A 17,784-nucleotide genomic window follows, 5' to 3' on the forward strand; every position below is an offset into this window, starting at 1 on the left:
TTATGACCAAAATGTAAAGAGTAAGCCAGCTACTCATTCAAATTATTAACAAAAAAGAAAAAAAGTCAAAACACTGATGAACAAGGTGTTTGAAATAGAAAAATGGTGTTAATTTTATTGGTTGAACAATTTTAGGAAAAACGGAGATTGGGAAAGCTTACAACCTAAACAGTTCTCGCCCTTGACTGTGAGTGACTACTTTCCTTGAAAATAGACCTTTGCAGTTTTACCTGATTTTATGGGCATGACTTGTTTTTAGAGTAATTAAATTGTAGTTTTGATGACAGTTTTCTAGCACTGATTCATGGGCATTTATGGTACTTTTAATATTATGATTCGTTGGAAATTTATATCAAAAATATGTTTTAGCTTGGATTTATTGATGAGAATGTTTTGAAAATCCTGTTTTAGCTTGATATCTGTGAATGAGAGAAATGATGGCTTGGTGTAAGTATTCTATGAAAGTCTGGTTCTGGTATTGTGATTCTTGTTTGTGGATAAATTCATAGGTGGAAGACATGATCAATTTATTATTGGAAGCTGTATTCATGGTATTGTGATTCTGGTATTGTGATTCTTGTTTATTCATGGAATTAGTACTAATTGATATTTGTGAATGAGAGAAATGATAGCTTGGTGTAAGTATTCTATGAAAGTCTGGTTCTGGTATTGTGATTCTTGTTTGTGGATAAATTCATAGGTGGAAGACATGGTATGTTTATTATTGGAAGCTGTATTCATGGTATTGTGATTCTGGTAGGCCACACTAACCCAAATATTCTTCCAACACACATCGATAACATTAGTGTGCAACGGCTAGCGATTGAGGACCCTGCAACCCTAAAACCCTACAGTCTTAGTATAGTGACGACATTAGCAGTCAACGGTGATAAATTCTTTTTCAACATTATTTAGGACTCTCACAGTAGCTTACAACAAAGTTTTCCTTCTATTGGACAAGGATTAAGCAAATTCGGACACCACCAAGCAAAGATTTGGGTTCTTTTGGATTCAGAATAGTTTCAAAACTCTTCGAATACTTTTCAGCAAGAATATGAGACTATTTTTTTTAGACTTGATTCAAAGTGTCCGAATTGAGATTTAAAATTTCTTTGGGAGTCTTTCAAATATTTTATAAGTTCTTTTATATGCGTCGTGCAAGTGGAATTCTACTTCTGGAGTCTATTTGTTGTGTGCTAGCATGTTTCGGTCTTCTATTGTAATTTATATATTATTTATGGCTACATATTGATCATCTTGAATCATGTGTTTTGGCTAAATAATAGCATGTTATGATGTCATGTAGTAGTGTAATAGCTTACGTGTGAATGAGTTATTAAGTGATATGGTGCATATGACTTTGTTGACTTGTTGAGAATGTTTGGTTATTCATATGATTATGTTGGAGGCATGTTGTTACTTTATGTGTTTTGATATGAGATATGGTTTAGGATTATATGGTAGAAATCATGCATTGGTGAGATTTTATGAGAAAGGGGTTGAGAACCTTGTGAACTTGTAAAGAAAATGTCTCAATGTTGGAGGCATGTTGTTACTTTATGTGTTTTGGCATGAAATTTTTGTTCTTATGTTTACGCCTCTCAACTGTTTGTGTAAATGTCTCAATAAAAGCCAGCTATGGTTTCACTCCAATATGTCTCTTTGCTCCTAGATTTTGGCCTTTTTATGTGTCTATGGCCTTTGAAATTCGATTTGATTAATGGTTTTGTTGTATATGATACATTTGTTGAATTACTTGAAGTTCTAGTGCATAATTACTTGCTACCTTTTGTGATAACATCCTTAAGAAAGGTAGGAGTGAGAAGCTGAGTGATGAAGCAATTAAGGAGACACTTGAGAAGGTAATTTTTACTGTGATTTGGTGTATCTCATTTGGATGTCTTTTTACTGTGTACTGGAAGTTTGCTGCTGTAGTTGGCAAAAATTAGCAATTTGGATGTGGGTAGTTGTTAGCCTAAGCATACTGGAAAATAATAAGTGTTATCTTCTGGACTATGGTGCTGAAATAGTTGTTTGGGTTGGAAGAGTGATGCAAGTAGAGGAGCGAAAAGCAACAATTCAAGTAGCTGAGTTAACCTTCTGTGCCAAAATTTCAAGTAATTAAAGTTATGGACAAGATTTATCAAACAATACTTTATATTTAGGAATTTATTGCCAGCCAGAATAAGCCAAAGGCAACTCGTGTGACTCGGGTTATACAAGGCTATGAAACACATTCTTTTAAGTCCAACTTCGAGTCCTGGCCAGTTGGATCAGTGACTATAGGTGCTGAGGAAGGAAGAGGATAGTAGCTGGTAGTTACCACATCTAATTAATAAAATGAGTTTTTTATTCTGCTTGCTTTAATTATTATTCAAAATGGTACTCTTTTTGTAAACAACTCTATTGAAGCAACAAGATCTCGATCTCAAGGGATTAACAAAATGTGCACCAGTGAATGAGGAAGTTCCACCGTTGCTGGAGGGAGAGGATATTGCTTGCAGAGGATATTGGTAAATTTTATAGTGGAGACTGCTACATCATTCTTTGCACCTATCACTCTGGTGAGAGGAAAGATGATTATTTCTTGTGCTCTTGGTTTGGAAAGGATAGCATCGAGGTTAGTTAGCATTTAGGGTTTATTTTGAGAAAATCTAACTATTGTAAGTTACATACTTAAACTTGGAATGTGGTGATACACTTGCCAATTCAGTTGAATAGCTAGTGCTGATTCTCTAAGAAAGGGAATAATGGAAGATGGTTTCCTTGATCTAATAAAAGTACTCTTGATTCTTGTAAAAGAATCATTGCTTGTAAACAAGTGTAGGGATGTTTTCTCATTCCTTACATTTTTATATCATGACATATTTAAGTGCTTGTACATAAACATATGTTTTTATTGCTGTTAAACCATTTTATATTATTTCAAACCTCAGGAAGATCAAAAGATGGCTACACGGTTGACGAATACAATGTCCAACTCGCTGAAAGGAGACTTGTTTAGGTACCATAAACATAAAGTATACGTGATAAATAGTTTCTATCTTTGGGAATTTCTTTATCATATGCTTTTTTCTTTTGGTAGAGTCGTTCAAGGCAAAAAGCCACCCCAATTTATTGCCCTCTTTCAACCTTTTGTGGTGCTCAAGGTGGTAGTCTTATAAAGCTTCTTTCTTAACTCATCTCTTTTGATTAGAATCACGTTGTAGTTTCTTTTACAAGGTTCTGATGTGGCACTGAGAGGGTCCTTGAGAGACACAGATAACCATCATTTTCTTAATGAATTCTGGTGTAGGGTGGCTTGAGCTCTAGTTACAAGAAACTCATAGCAGATAAAGCTTTAGCTAATGAAACTTACATGGAAGATTCTATTGCCCTTACTATGATATCACAAACATCCATTCACAACAATAAAGCCATAGCGGATTAAATGTAATAGATTTACAATCCATACATGAATAATATGTCATAGCCATAGTGTTCAATGATGATGTGTCATGTTATACTTTTTTACCCAAAAAATGGATTTGGCAAGGGAATTTTAAAAAACGGACAATAATTGATAAAACTGACAGATTCGGGCTTCAATGTCGGTTAAGAATTAAAAAAAAAAAAGGTTTTAATGTCGGTTGCAATCGACATTAAAGATCTTTAATGTCGGTTTCAACCGACAGGCTTTAATCACTAAAGACCTTTAATGTCGGTTGCAACCGACATTGAAGGCTGTGTTATTGGTGTTATTGAAGCCCTTTAATGTTGGTTTAAAACCGACATTAAAGGGCTTTAATAACACTATATTTAATGTCGGTTGCCAACTAACATTAAAGCCCTTTAATGTCGGTTTAAAATCGACACTAAAGCCCAAATTTCTTCTAGTGGAGGCCGATCCAAGTTGATCAACAAGCCAAAGGCTGATCCTCTAAGAAGATCATCAAGCTCAAAGGTCGATCATCCAAGGAGATCAATAAGCTTACAGATCAAATTTTATTTTCTGAGAGAAAGCATCAAAGAATTATGTTTTAGAGACCGTACTTACTATACTGAAGAAATTAATACAAATACAAAGTTCAAATTTCTCTAAAAATTTAGTCAAACAGATTAACACAGTTAATGGGATCTCTCTATCTTTCATCTCTTTCTCCCTTACAAAATCTATCTAAAGACATCATGACATCTAAAGACAATGCTCCAAAAACTTTAAGTGACATTTACACAAAGGGTTAGTAAAACACTTAGTAAACTCTTGAAAGCTAGTCACTAACTGTCTTTGAATTACTTCCTCAAAGGGTTGTAAGCCTCCCCTATCTGCGTTTGTCCTTTAAAAATAATAAGAGCCTTTGGTTAATGTCTTTAGCTCCCTTTTGAGCTTAACTTCACTATTCAACTTTAACATATACTAAGTCGAAATTTAGTTCAACACATCATCACATTCCTTTTTACTCAACGCATCCCCAGTACATAGGTACTCAGTGCATTACCATCCTTAACCAGTTTTTACCTTTTGATTAGTTAAGTTTGGCTGCACGCATACCACATGCCCTAGCTTTCACTAACCTCTGGTGAAGCTAACACATCCTCGATAGTCATTCCTTTGGTAGGCTCTACTAACCTCTTCATGGCTCTCAATGCAAGCCTCACACTTAGTCTTTTTTTTTTTCCTGTTCGAAACCTTGAACGCATGGCATGGCAAAACCACCCTCAAACTCTCTTATTTCTTCTAAGTATCACTTCCACTTATTTCACCTGAGAGCATCCCTTTCCATACTTAGGAAATTTTCTACCCTTTTCCAACTTGCCACACGTCTAACTTTCTATTGCTTTAAGCTCTCAAGTTTCCTAAGCGTCGATTGCTCTTTACAACATACCTTAATATATAACTTGTTTCATAGGTCTCATCAAAATTTAAAGTAAGAAAAATGTGTATATATGTTAAAAGAATGTCATTCATAAATTTGAACTAGAGAATAAGATAAGAAATTTTCCAAAGAACCTTTTACAACAATTTATGCATTTTAATTCAATTCATATAATATAATAGTTTATTTTAGTATTGCAAGCTCCTCCTCAAAAAACACTCTTGATCAATCTTTCTTCTTTAATTACTTTTGAATGATAATCTACCATCATTTTTTTTAAATTATGTAACTAAGTTGTCACACCCCCTCCCAGATTTCGTCTCTTACCTAAGAGAAGGCATGATGACAACCGATAGCACTCTTTAAGCACACTTATTGCCCATTCATTACTAGTTTCCTTTTAAAAACATTTAATATTGCAGCTGAAAACTTAATGGAATTGATGAAATCACATACTTTGTTTAGGAAATCAGTTTACAAGTTTTTAACCTATATTTTACAACAATAGTCCCATCCTGACTACAAACTTTTATTCTAGTAATAATTCTATCTTGTGGCAGACCTCGACCACTCCCTACAACCTGGACTCTTCTGCTATATGCAAGGAAAACATGAAAATAAAACATGAGCTTTTGAAGCCCAGTGACTGGAATCGTAATTATAAGTCAATCTCGACTTATAACATCATAACGTGAGGTTATTATGCAAACCTCCATCTTGAATGAAGCTTTTCGCAAACCTACCTACACGTACGATAGATAGTTAACATTTCACGTCTATAAACGTTCATTAACTTATGTACACATAGTCCTTCCTTTCATGGGCTCAGAAGCTAGGCCCGTCGGCCCTCTAACCATCCCATGCAAAGGTTGCCCCCATAGGCTCACGAACTAGACTTCTTGGTCCCTTGACCATCCTGTGAGATCTCATCTTGGGCTCAGGCGTTAGATTCGTTTGACCCCCTGACTATCCCAACCCCATGCTCATCTCATGGTATAAGCATTCATTCACAAACAATAGCATATTAATTCAAAATATGATAAAAGACTAAAAAAAGAAACCACTCACAGTGATCTGCTGGAATTACTTTTCCTTCCCAGTTCACTCGGTTTCCCTTGATCTCCTGTTGAATTCTATTTCAGATTCAACTTCAAGTTCATATTACCCATCATTCCGGACCTTACCTCAAGAAATTTTCTTCTATAAAAATGTTTGAAAATGTCTTAACTAGCTTACCTTAAAGTTTTGCCTCGAGATTCTGTAAAACCCAAACCCTAATTACCTTAAGTAAGCAAGTGTAAGTTATGTGATGTCTTCCAATGAGTTTTAATGAGATTATGTTTTGGTTAGGAGTGATGGAGAAAGAAAGTAAACTAAAGAACAAGAGAACTCTCAGATAGCTATGTAGGAAAGAATGGTCAAATTTTGGCTAAGTATGGGAAACCAAGAGGAGACCATGCTATTCTATGAGATTTAATGCTGAATTATGCTATGATGGAGTGGGAAGAAAATGGCTTAATTAAATCTCAGCCATTAATCTTCATTAGTGGACTAAGTGGCCTAAGAAGATTTCACGCAGGATTTTGGGTGGTGGTAAGTAGGAAGGCCGACTTCATTTAATTGTTTTGAACAAATTACTTGGGCTATGTAAACCCCGAATCCCAATTTTACACTTAAGTGTGTTTTTTTATTTAAATTGTCTTAATTTTTCACTTAATTGTATGTCCCTATTTAAATTTGTATAAATAAGTTGGGTTTTAATTGGTGAAATTGTAATGAAATTTGTATAATAAGTAGGTTGATGAGAAAGTTAGTGTGAAATGGTGAAGAAGGAATAGAGATTTGAAAAGAAAAATATGGACATTGAGTTTGGGAAATTTGGGAAAAATTGGCTAAGTATGGAAAATTTATGTGAAATGCGTGTTGTGCACAAAGCACTGGAAGGCAAGTGACAAGTGGCATAATCGTGTAGAAATTGCACGGAGACAAACAATGTTCGCAGTAGCTAAGAGCGAGATCGTTGAGAGTGAGATCTGCGAGATCATTGAGAGCAAGATTTTGAGCAAGAAAGATTGGAGAGATAAGTTGGAGAGAAAGATTAGAGAGAAAGATGGAAAGAAAATGGGAGAGAGCGAGATTGGAGAGAGCAAGACCAACGAGAAAGGGAGAGAGTGAGATTTTGAGCTAAAAAGTTAGAGAGAGCGAGAGTAACATGTGCGTCAGCCATGCCTTGTCCGGTGCTGCATTCGAACGTCACGCCCACGCCTCGCTTATGCATTGAACGGCCGAGCAAGCTTCTGGGCGATGTATTCGGACGCGTTGGGGTAGATTATGCATTTAAAAACCCTAATTTGAATACAAACAAAGCTTGAAGACGTAAGGGCAAACGTCAACTAAAATCTAGGTGTCCGATTAAGAGAAATTCTTAAACCCTAAGAAATTGTGTTGGATGCATTTGAGAAGAACACATTGAACCAAGGTGAAGTCAGCTTACATTGATAATGGAAGGATTAAATATTTGGCCATGCAGCCAAGTAGGTGATGTCAATTCCACGAGCAATTTGAATGCCTATAAATAGGGAGTTGGAATTTCATTTTCAAATCACAAAAAAATCATAAATTTCGTAGAGAAAGTAGAGGGCAGTGAGGGTTCGAGGGAATGTGTCAATTTTGGATGAGGAGATCTTCCAATCTATTCGTGCGTTTGGAGTGATTCAAAAGCCATCTGAAATCTCTGGAAGTCTAGTTTTCATAGTAGGGCTTCCGGAGGAAAAAGCTCAAAGCAACTGGGCTGGAGGTTGAGAAGAAGGCAGAAGGTTAGACTGTCAGATCAGTCTAGGCCAGTCTTGGAGATATTGAGATTCCAGCCAAACCATGAGAAATTATGAGCTGAAAGTTTAGGGTAAGATTCCTAAGAAATTTTAGAATAAGTTTGTAGAAAGAAATATTTCCAAATAAGGTTTGGAACCATGAGTAATCTAAGATGTAAGTTGAATCTGGATTCTAGGGGTGAAAAAGGGACCCGAGGAGCTACTAGAGTGACAAGTTCCTAAGAATTCAAGGTGAGTGGCTAAAATGTTTTCGAACTAAAACGTTTTAAACTGGTTTAATTACAAACATTTTACAAAAAGCATGTTAGCGAAAATATTCTCATGCTTACTAGTTTTATAAAGTGGTTTCCAAGCAAGTTTGAATTGTGATTTGAACGCATGCATATTGTTGAAAAACTATTTACATATGTTGATTTTATCCAGCATGCGTTATCATCTTTAAAGCCATGTTGTATATGTGTTATACTGTACATGCTTTAAAGAGAAAAGTTGTTTATAAATAGTTTTGGTAAAATGCGATGCCGAAGTACAAGGAGAAGGCATCCACCCAACTTGATACTGAAGTACAAGGAGAAGGTATCTATTGGTCCTGAAGTACGTTTGAGAAGGTACCAAGCGAACGGGATACTGAAGTACGTTGGAGAAGGTATCCTAGTAGCTTGATACTGAAGTACAAGGAGAAGGTATTTGAGCAGTAGTACCTAATGTGGCCACAGGTGAATAAAGTCAGAGATTGAGCAAAAGAGTTCTCTCTGGATTAGTAGTCTGTGTTGAGATTATTTTACCAGTTATAAAGTACTTTGATATGAGAAACGATTTTATTGTTTTATGTTTAAAACAGCTTTACATGTTTTACGCTTGGAAAACGTTTATGCTGTAGTACAAGTACTGTAAAAGTTTATGTTTCAGTTAAAAACTCATTACTGAAATCATGCATGAGAATTTACTATGTTTTCTCGATCACTCACTGGGCGTAAGCTCACCCCGTTTTCAAATGTTTTTGTTTCCCTCCCCCCCACAAGTAGCGGTCAAATCCTCTGAAGACAGCTCAGTATCTACTCTTCCACTAAAGGACGAAAAGGCTTGTAACCATTTGCTAGATGGTTACTGTTAATATTGTACACATGTTACTATTGTTCATATAGGGACTAGGGTTTGTGGGTATTGGGACTTGTAAATCTAATGTTGTAAATACTCTAAACATATTAAGTTTCTAAGTTAATAAATTGTGGGCCTACAGCCGTTTCGTTGCATATAATTTGTAGTTGGTATCAGAGTTATTCCGCAAGAGTTTTTATGTAGTAAGTGTCAGCCTAAGGGTTGATAACTGCTGCAGTCACGCCCTTCTCTAGGCTAAGAGGGTGATCTGGGGCGGGGTGTGACGGACTATTCGTGTAATTCTTGTGGCATTCGAAAGCTGTGTGTGTTTAGTTTCTGTGGTTGTGTTGGAGGGAAAACTCGCTGGAATAAGGATGGAGGAGCAAAATAAAGACGATGGGTTTGTTTCTCAGGTGAATCTAGGCCATCAGTAAAGAATTGAAGCTCTAGGACAAATCAAGAAGATTTTGAGCTAAACATTTGAGGTAATATTGTAAACTCAGTTATAAACAACTTTGTAGATGAATCGTTTTAAGATGAGGCTTGGAAATCGAGTTATATATTTTTTAAATTTAAACTGGAAATGGTTGAACAAGTAGGCAGCTCCTTGAATTAGGGCCAATGATGAAATTTTGAATCTCCAGATAAAACGACGAGGAATTTCGAGCTGAAATTTTAAGGTAATGTTTCTAACTTGATTATAAGCAAGTTTGTAGAAGGAATTTTCTTGAGATCAGTTCTGGAAATTTAGTTATGAATTGTTGGAATTGAATCTGCAGTTTGATGCTCCAAAATTTTTCTAAGTGTGGGGAGTTGGACGATCAAAGGGTGCATTCTTTTGACACCCAATCCCTCCAAATTTGCTAAGTGTCCGACCCTCAAAGTGAATGGTAGGAGGCACAATGTGATGGTTTGGCATGTGAGCTTGATTTATTGAATAGGCCTAAAAGGAAGGCTAATGTAAACACTAAGTAGTATGCTTATATTTGTAGGTTCAACTCCCATTGGAAAAGCCTATCAAGCGTTAAGGAAGAAAACTTGAAGGACCTGTGAGTGACTATAAATGATTTATAAATGGTTTATAAATATTTTAATAATCCATGCTTTATTGACATTTACTTTTATGTTGGTTATTTTACAAGAAGTTCCAAGCAACGCATTTCTCTAAAGTTTATAAATGCATGCTAGTTACAAAGTTTATGAAATATGCTTTGGTACAATGGTTGAACCATGGTAGTTTTCAAAAGGAGATTCTATGACATGTTTATGTTACAAGTATTTGTATTATGTTTTAAAGCATATGTGCTCTTAATGTTGTTGAGCATGTGTTAGCAAATAATGTTCTTATGAAAACTATGATTTACGAGATCAAGATTTTAGTAAGGATGTTTTATAAAAATGTTTTCCTATCAGGTATTTTTAGCTAAATACTGAAGTACAAGGAGAAGGTATTCGAGCTGTACTACCTAGTTTCAGTTATGATATGATTCTGGTACTGAAGTACTTAGAGAAGGTATCAAAATAATTCACTCAATTCAGCGATAAGCAGTGGTACGCTGCCTCAGTTATGATCCTTGACATCAGGATCCAATTTGCTCTATGTGCACATATGATAGTTAATCAGTTCAGTAGGATTGAACAAAAGGGTTCTTTCCTAGCATTGGCTGTAAAGTGCTGAACAAAAGGTTCTCACCCCAGCCCAGGCTTATGTTTGAGAGATCGAACAAAAGGGTTCTCTCTTAAACATGATACCCGACGATAAGATTGAACCACGAGGGTTCTTTCTTAGCATTGGCTAGAAGGTGTTGAACAAAAGGGTTCTCACCTATGCCCAGGCTTATGTTTGAGAGATCGAACAAAAGCGTTCTCTCTTAAACATGATATCTGACGTTGAGAGATCGAGTAAAAGGGTTCTCTCTCAACCGGGAATCAGTTTAGCTATGTTTTCAGATACAATGGTTTTGAAAGTTTTATGTACACGTTGTTTGCCATGTTTTAGTTCCAGAATTATGTTTTCTAGCTTTCAGTTTAAGCATGAAATTTATGTTTTTATTAAGTCACTTACTGGGCGAGTAGCTCATTCTTTCAAATGTTTTTCTTTTCCCAGGTAGTGGTCATCTCTCTAGAGGTTAGCTGTCATTCTACTCTGCCACTTAAGGACTCCAGTTAAAAGTCCAAAGTCTAGAGAGAAGTTTTAGGTGTTTACTCTGTAAACGCCTGTACATATGTGTTGCTCATATTAGAGACTAGTAAAATATATTGGACTGCTGAACTCTGTATGTGTTAATATGATGTAATTATGTTGTTGTTAATCCCTGGTGTTCTGAGGTTATTTTTAAAGTTTCATTAGTTTGGTGAATGTTATATATGTACTCCAAGGATCTAAGCAGGTTACAGATGTTAGTTAGGCAGTAAGTGCCACAAAAGGATTGATAACTACTGTCGTCACATTCACTTCTAGATTAAGAAGGGTAATCTGGGAGGGGGTGTGACAGATTCCCTGTTGAAAGTTTGGAGTCTCAAGTTCACTCTACCTGGCCCGATTGTCTTTTCACTAGTTAACACCTCTTGGTTTTCCTTAAATTTGATAGCCTTAGAGTTAGAATTTCCTCATAGCAGCCCTCATACCAAAACTACATTTAATTTAAAAGCTTTTGGTTCAATAGCCACCTGATTTGCAAGAGTAGTTTGGAATAACACCTCGTTTGAACTTGGCTCAAGCGTCTGTCCATACACTCTGCTCCGTCCAACGCCACTGTTTTGACCACCGCTCCGATCAGCGTTGATTTTCCTCCATTCAACGCTCAGATTTCTCTTATTTACTCTCACTCACTCCTTTAAAGTGGTCTTTCAGAATAGAAATGTTTGTGAATTGAAATGAAACCTTCTGCCCTATTTATAAGCACTTTACCCCTCACCTTAGCTTGACACCTCCACCTTTGAGCATGTCCAAACGTTCTTCTTTCAATCTGCCAACGCTCAACCTCACCACCTCCTGTTTGAAATGTCTCCTTCCTCTTTTTACAGCTTAACTTGGCCGATTTGCATGTATTCTCCTTCGTCCAACTCAATATGCATGGTCTTCAGGCGTTTCCTTCGATCGCCATATGTCCGATTAACTTTTCCAGCCCACAACTCTCAGATCCTTGTTGTGTTGTACATCATATCATGCTTGACCATCGTATCGTTCTTACATCCCATTGTGTAGCACAATCGTTTAGTAAACTCTCGCTATCAACGATCTCGCGCATAGCCCATCGCATAGCTCCTGCACCTATGGTTTAGCTCCATCTTGTAGCGTCTGCTTACCGTGCAACACCATCGCCCAGCGTCCGCGCCTATTGTGAAACTCCCATCATCTAGTGCTCTGTCTATCATGTAGCGCTCACGCTCTTCATGTAGCGTCATCGTGTATTGCTATCGTTCAGTGCCCACGCATCGTCTAGCGCTTAGCTTATCGTCTAACACCCACTTAGTACTATCGTTTAGTGCTATCGTATAGCGCTATCATCCAGCTTCTACGCTTATCGTCTAGCACTTATGCTGATCATGTAGTGCCATCACCTATCGTATAGCACATCGCTTCACATCGTTTAGCGTCGCCTGAAGCTACACGATCGTCTAGCGTATCACTCAGCGCCCGCACATAGTTATACGATCGTCCATCCCCACATCTTACGCTTATTATCTCGCTCTCTCAGGCTCTTGCAGCCTCAACGCATGAGCAATTCTTGGCAATGCCTTTCGCCAATGCTTCGGCCAACTTACGCCCAAACCTCACCATCTCTACGCATGGTTGCCCTTGGCTTCAATGCTTAACTCTTTTCAACTTAGCCTATCTCATCCATTAACATCCAATGCACGATTCCTTTTTGACTTCATACTTAGCCTAATTTCTACTAGTTAAGGCTTATCTCCATACTTTTCAAGGAAAATCTATTCAAACACTTATAATTACCTCCTTTTCATCATAGGATTTCATGCTTAGTTAATTCTCTTAATTATTTGCTTAAGTAGGAAAATTGAAATCCGAGTTTTACATAAGTCGACAATATTTTTTGTGTGTAATTATGGTGGTGACCTATACCTGACAATTATCACGCCAAGATTTACATTTTTGTGCAATATAATGTGCTTAGAGTATTGGTTGCTTTTGTACACTTCCAAATATGGAGTTTTCTCCATTAGTCGATGATATGGATTTTTAACTTGATCCCATATATTTTGTGAATGTTAAACAATATTTGTGCATCCCTAAAATGATCAAATGGATAGAGAAAAAAGCAACTTAAAATCTAACATTTTTTAAAATTTGTGGAACAAATGTTTTTGTTTATATTTACAAAAATTGATATTTAATGTATCAATACTTGTATAATAAAAAAAAATCGAAAATAATCCTAAAACCTAAATTCATACTTAAGAATTCCATGTTAAACAAATCAACAACCTAAACATATAAACCCTAAATTGAGACTAAAATAATCCGCATCCCAAACGCAAACTTTTTGAATCTGTATTAACATACTTGCACCTCAAACATAGATTATTTAACTCTATCGACTATTATAACCCAACAAATTACAATAACCACATACTAAGGTAACAAACTCAACGCTCTAAATAGCCTCAAAATTTATTTGTTTCGTTATCTACTTTTACCCATGTTTTCAAAATGAAAGAAAAATTTGAATTCTTTTAAATTGTGCTTAATTTAAAAAAAATAAAAAAAATAAAAAAAAATGATTATCAAAGAAGTTTTAAGAAGTGTTATTTCTAAGAAGAATAATGTTTTAAATGACAAAACTGTTAGAAATATTTTCACATATAACAAAATGTTACTATCTATCCGAGATAGACCGTGATGGATATTGATAGGCAGTGTCAATTGGATATTTTACTATATTTATAAATTAGTCGACTAATTTTTTTAATGTTTGAAAACAAGCATTATAAGAACTTACTTTCACTTTTCAAACTTTATTAAAAAATTCAAATATTTCTGAAAAAAATATCACAATAGCTAAAAGCTAAAAACCAATCGCGGATAAAGTATTTTTGGTCTTTTTTACCTCAACAGCATACAATAACTGAGCAGATAATTGAGAAGTCCCACATCGGCGGAACTGGCGGCAGGGACTTCACAAAGCGCTATTAATAGAGGACAATGGCAAGCATTTGAACATACTTACCTGGACGGGGTTTATGGGCGATCAGCAAGGTCCATGGCCTAGGTTGGTGACCTCCATTGCACATACCGGAGGGGTGCTCGTCTAAGGTCTGCCCAAAGTGGTAGAGCCTACGTCATAATTTGTGGCAGTGGGGGCCTGCGTTCGCGCGGCCCCTTCCAAATTCCTCAGTTTATCAATGTCTTCATCTTCTTTTAGGTATTTATTCTCTTTCCTTTACTACTGTTAGGTGAATTTCATCTTTGCCTTTTAAAACAATTGCTTCAACACTGTTCCCATTCGTTTACAATTTAGCGATGTGTAATTGTATGTTAAATTTCCTGACCCCAGGTTGGTTTTTTTGTTTTTCCTCCTAAAATGTCAAATAGGATGTAAATGGAACGTAACGTGGAGGGAGGACTTTTTGTTCATCATCTGTTTGAGACTCAAAATGTGCAATGTGGGGATTTGTTAGTTTTAACTGCAACAAAATAAGGAAAAATTAGAATTGGAAGAGGCATTTGTACAGATGATTTATTTTTTAACGAAAATGAATGAAAACTAACTTTTTTGCCGACTGTATGCAGTGGTAATTGGAGCCCTAATGTGATATCCATTTTAATGATTGGGCCAATCAGTCGTTCGTAATAGGGTTCGCGATGGGTGAGATATTACTAACGCAGTGGTGAAGTGCTCTGACGTAAGTTTAGTTTTTATTTTATTTTTTCTAAGACTGTCATTTTGCATTAATTCATTTTATAGGAACGAGTCATTCTGCATTAATACCATTGGTATTGGTTCATCTGTACCAAAATTTCAAGAATGAAATTGTTTCTCCTTTTCATATATGTACTCTTGTGAGTAAGCTGCCAAAATCTTCATAATATGCATCCTTTATGGGAAGCTGAGATTATTGATGGTTCTGAATGTTCTCTTCAGAATTCTCGTAATATGCAGGATATCTGTCTATTGTATTGTATCTCCAGATTGTGATGGATGACACTAGAAGTTATCCACAATTCTCAAATGGCAAGCAAGTTCTTATATCTTCAATAATGTTTGTCAAGTTCATTTTCATTCCCCGTTTGACCTTATGAGGTGCTTAACCAGTTGAGTGATATTAATGCCAGACACTTCTTTTGTGACACCAAATCTTATTCCAGGTTGAGGCATGGGATCTGTATTCTCCATCATGTCTATATAAAATGGAAGCGGAAGTGCAAACTTTATATTCTGGTCTTCTGTGAGATATTTGTTCCTGAGATTTTGGACTGATAATTGAAGAGTTTTTCATGCTAGATTTGCAGATTGGTTGGATGCATTTTTAGTGATAAGATCATTAAGAACAAATTCCTTAAATCGGGGAGGAAAAGGCATTTCCAGCCTTCCATTTTGACTGATGTATTTCCCTTTTTATTGGATTATTTGGGAGAATATTTTGAGAGTGTTGTTTGCAAGGGAAATTATGCACTAGTTTGTTCATGAACATGATACTTACAAAAATGAAAATCGCTTCTCTTTAGGAAGGAGGTTGAAATGTTCTAAAAGCAAAAATCAAAAGCATTTCTAAACTCATATTTACTTTTCATGAAGTATGCAGGATACCAACATCTGCCAATTTATTGGTCCCAGGTCCCCCAATTGACATAATCGATGATGAAGACCTTAGCCTTTTTTTAGAAGGCAGTGATGTATCCCGGATGCCATTATTTGTATCAGTTACACCTTGCGAAAGTCATGAAATACACACGGACAATATGTACCAGCATTGCAATCCAACCGATCAACCCATTTCAACCAGTCAAAATTATGGGTTTGCAACCATTCCGACACGCAATATTCATGCAATGTCTTTACTTGATGATCATATCGAGCCATGTAACTTGGGGGATGACTGGAGTGAAGCTTGGTTTGGTCACAACAATGAACCCAGATGTACTTCACAATTCGATACTGAATATGGATATAGACAATCTTTAGGACCACAAACTTCTCCAACACCTAACATCCATGTTCCAACCATACTTGCTCCCATCCTACCAGTTGTGATGCCTTCGATTCTAATGCATTCCACCATTTCAACCGAACCATTCGTTGATATACCCAAACCATCATAGGGCCCATCATACGACGACCTCATGACAATACCTCATGACTATCTGAATGACAATGATATAAAGATCGGTCAAATTTTCTTTTTGAAATATGATTTGTAAGTTAAATTATCGATACTTGCAATAAGAAAAAACTTTGACTACCGTGTAAAAAAATCAACAAAAGCTTGCTAACTATCCGGTGTTCGGTGGAGGAATGCAAGTGGAGGGTCCATGCAAAAAAAATGAAAATTTTCCATCAAAGTGACGAAATATCCAAGCGAACAACATATTTTCTTGAAATGAGCATTGGTAATCATCGACAAGCAAAAAGTTAGATTATTGGACATTTAATTAAGTCCAAATACGAACAAGTTGGTCGAACATACCGCCCAAGGGATATAATTGAGAACGTCCGACGAGATTATGGAGTGAACATAAGTTATGGGTAGGCTTATCGTGCTAGAGAGTATGGATTGGTGTTCGCACAAGGGTCGCCATAAGGATCATATGCTATTGCTAGGGCATATGACGAGGCAATTAAGCTTGCAAATCCAGGTACGATATTAGAGGTTGAAGTAGAGGACGGAAAATACTTTAAGTGCGTCTTCATGGCACTTGGTTCGTGTATCAGGGGTTCTCTAAACTGCGTTCACCCAGTAATCGTTGTTGATGAGACCCATTTTGCACGAGAAATGCAAAGGTGTGTTGTTAATAGCAACGTGTATCGATGACAATAACAACATATATCCTATCGCCTTCAGTGTTGTAGATGGTGAGAACGATGCATCGTGGACTTGGTTCATAACTCATTTGAAGACTTCGATAGGAGACATTCCCAATTTAGTGATTATATCAGATCGTCACATCTAAATTGTAAAGGCTATTGCAAGTTTATTCCCTGTTTCCACTTGTTTCATCACATCTCGCAGCCTTTCACCACTTGTTTCTCTTTCCATTGTTTCCTTGGTCGATCACAACCCAGTTATCAAGTTCAAATCCTCTGGGGAGAATGTTACCTTCTTCCCTAGAATGTTGAATGAAATAACATCTGGGTTTGCATCTGCTACCTCCCTTAACAGAAAGTGGTGCAAAAATTAGTAAGCAAACGCATAACAAAAACTAAACGATCGCATAATAGATATCTAAACGATCGTGTAACAATTAGCCAAACAATCGCATAACAGATATCTAAACGATCGCGTAACAGTTAGCTAAACCATCGCATAACAGATATCTAAACGATCGTGTAATAGTTAGCTAAACGCTCGCATAATGAATGTCTAAACGATCGTCTAACAGTTAACCAAACGCTCGCATAATGGATATCTAAACGATCGCATAACAGTTAGCTAAACGATCGCATAACAAATATCTAAATGATCGCGTAACAGTTAGCTAAACGATCACACGATATTAAACCTAAATGATCCGATCACTTAGTATTCTCTATACGATTGCTTAGTAATCTCTATCCGATTGCTTAATAATATCCAAACGCTCACCTGATCATCTTTAAATGCTCGCTTAGTATTCTTTATTCGATTGGTTAGTATTCTCTCAACGATCGATTACGAACGAACACATGATTAAACCCTAAAAGATAGTTAAACCTCAAATATCAACATGCATTCTTCAAGGAAAAGAGTCTTATACCTTTCAGATCATGAAGACGGTGGAAAGTGCGTAGAGACGATCGGCGAGAAACCTGCGAGGAATGCTCAGCTCCGGAGAGAAA

The 17,784-nt window shown here is 36.4% G+C and overlaps 1 protein-coding gene and 1 non-coding gene across 16 annotated transcripts in view; both read left to right on the forward strand.

The window, feature by feature from the left end:
* LOC120071392 (villin-2-like) overlaps positions 1 to 15,479 on the forward strand; it is a 28,702-nt gene extending 13,223 nt beyond the window's left edge. For 4 of the 15 annotated variants that reach the window (XR_016527838.1, XR_016527835.1, XR_016527837.1 and 1 more), the window contains 4 exons: positions 136 to 2,620; positions 2,937 to 3,004; positions 13,866 to 14,172; positions 14,541 to 15,479. Coding sequence is in view for 3 of the 15 variants with exons in the window: in XM_090311184.1 (XP_090167310.1) it covers positions 2,459 to 2,620; positions 2,937 to 3,004; positions 3,086 to 3,164 (309 nt within the window). In the remaining 12 variants the exon portion in view is untranslated. Of the gene's footprint in view, positions 1 to 135; positions 2,892 to 2,936; positions 3,005 to 3,085; positions 3,466 to 13,865; positions 14,173 to 14,540 lie in introns of those variants that run through there. The other 11 variants (XR_016527839.1, XR_016527840.1, XR_016527842.1 and 8 more) reach the window with 7 other exon arrangements.
* Positions 13,970 to 14,133, forward strand: LOC120072406 (U1 spliceosomal RNA). Its single transcript, XR_005480466.2, has one exon. It is a non-coding gene; the product is annotated as a U1 spliceosomal RNA (small nuclear RNA).
* Positions 15,480 to 17,784: the final 2,305 nt, after the last annotated feature.

Source organism: Benincasa hispida, chromosome 2, assembly GCF_027475165.1.
Source record: "Benincasa hispida cultivar pf3 chromosome 2, pf3_genome.v1.1, whole genome shotgun sequence".
NCBI classification, from domain to species: Eukaryota; Viridiplantae; Streptophyta; class Magnoliopsida; order Cucurbitales; family Cucurbitaceae; genus Benincasa; species Benincasa hispida.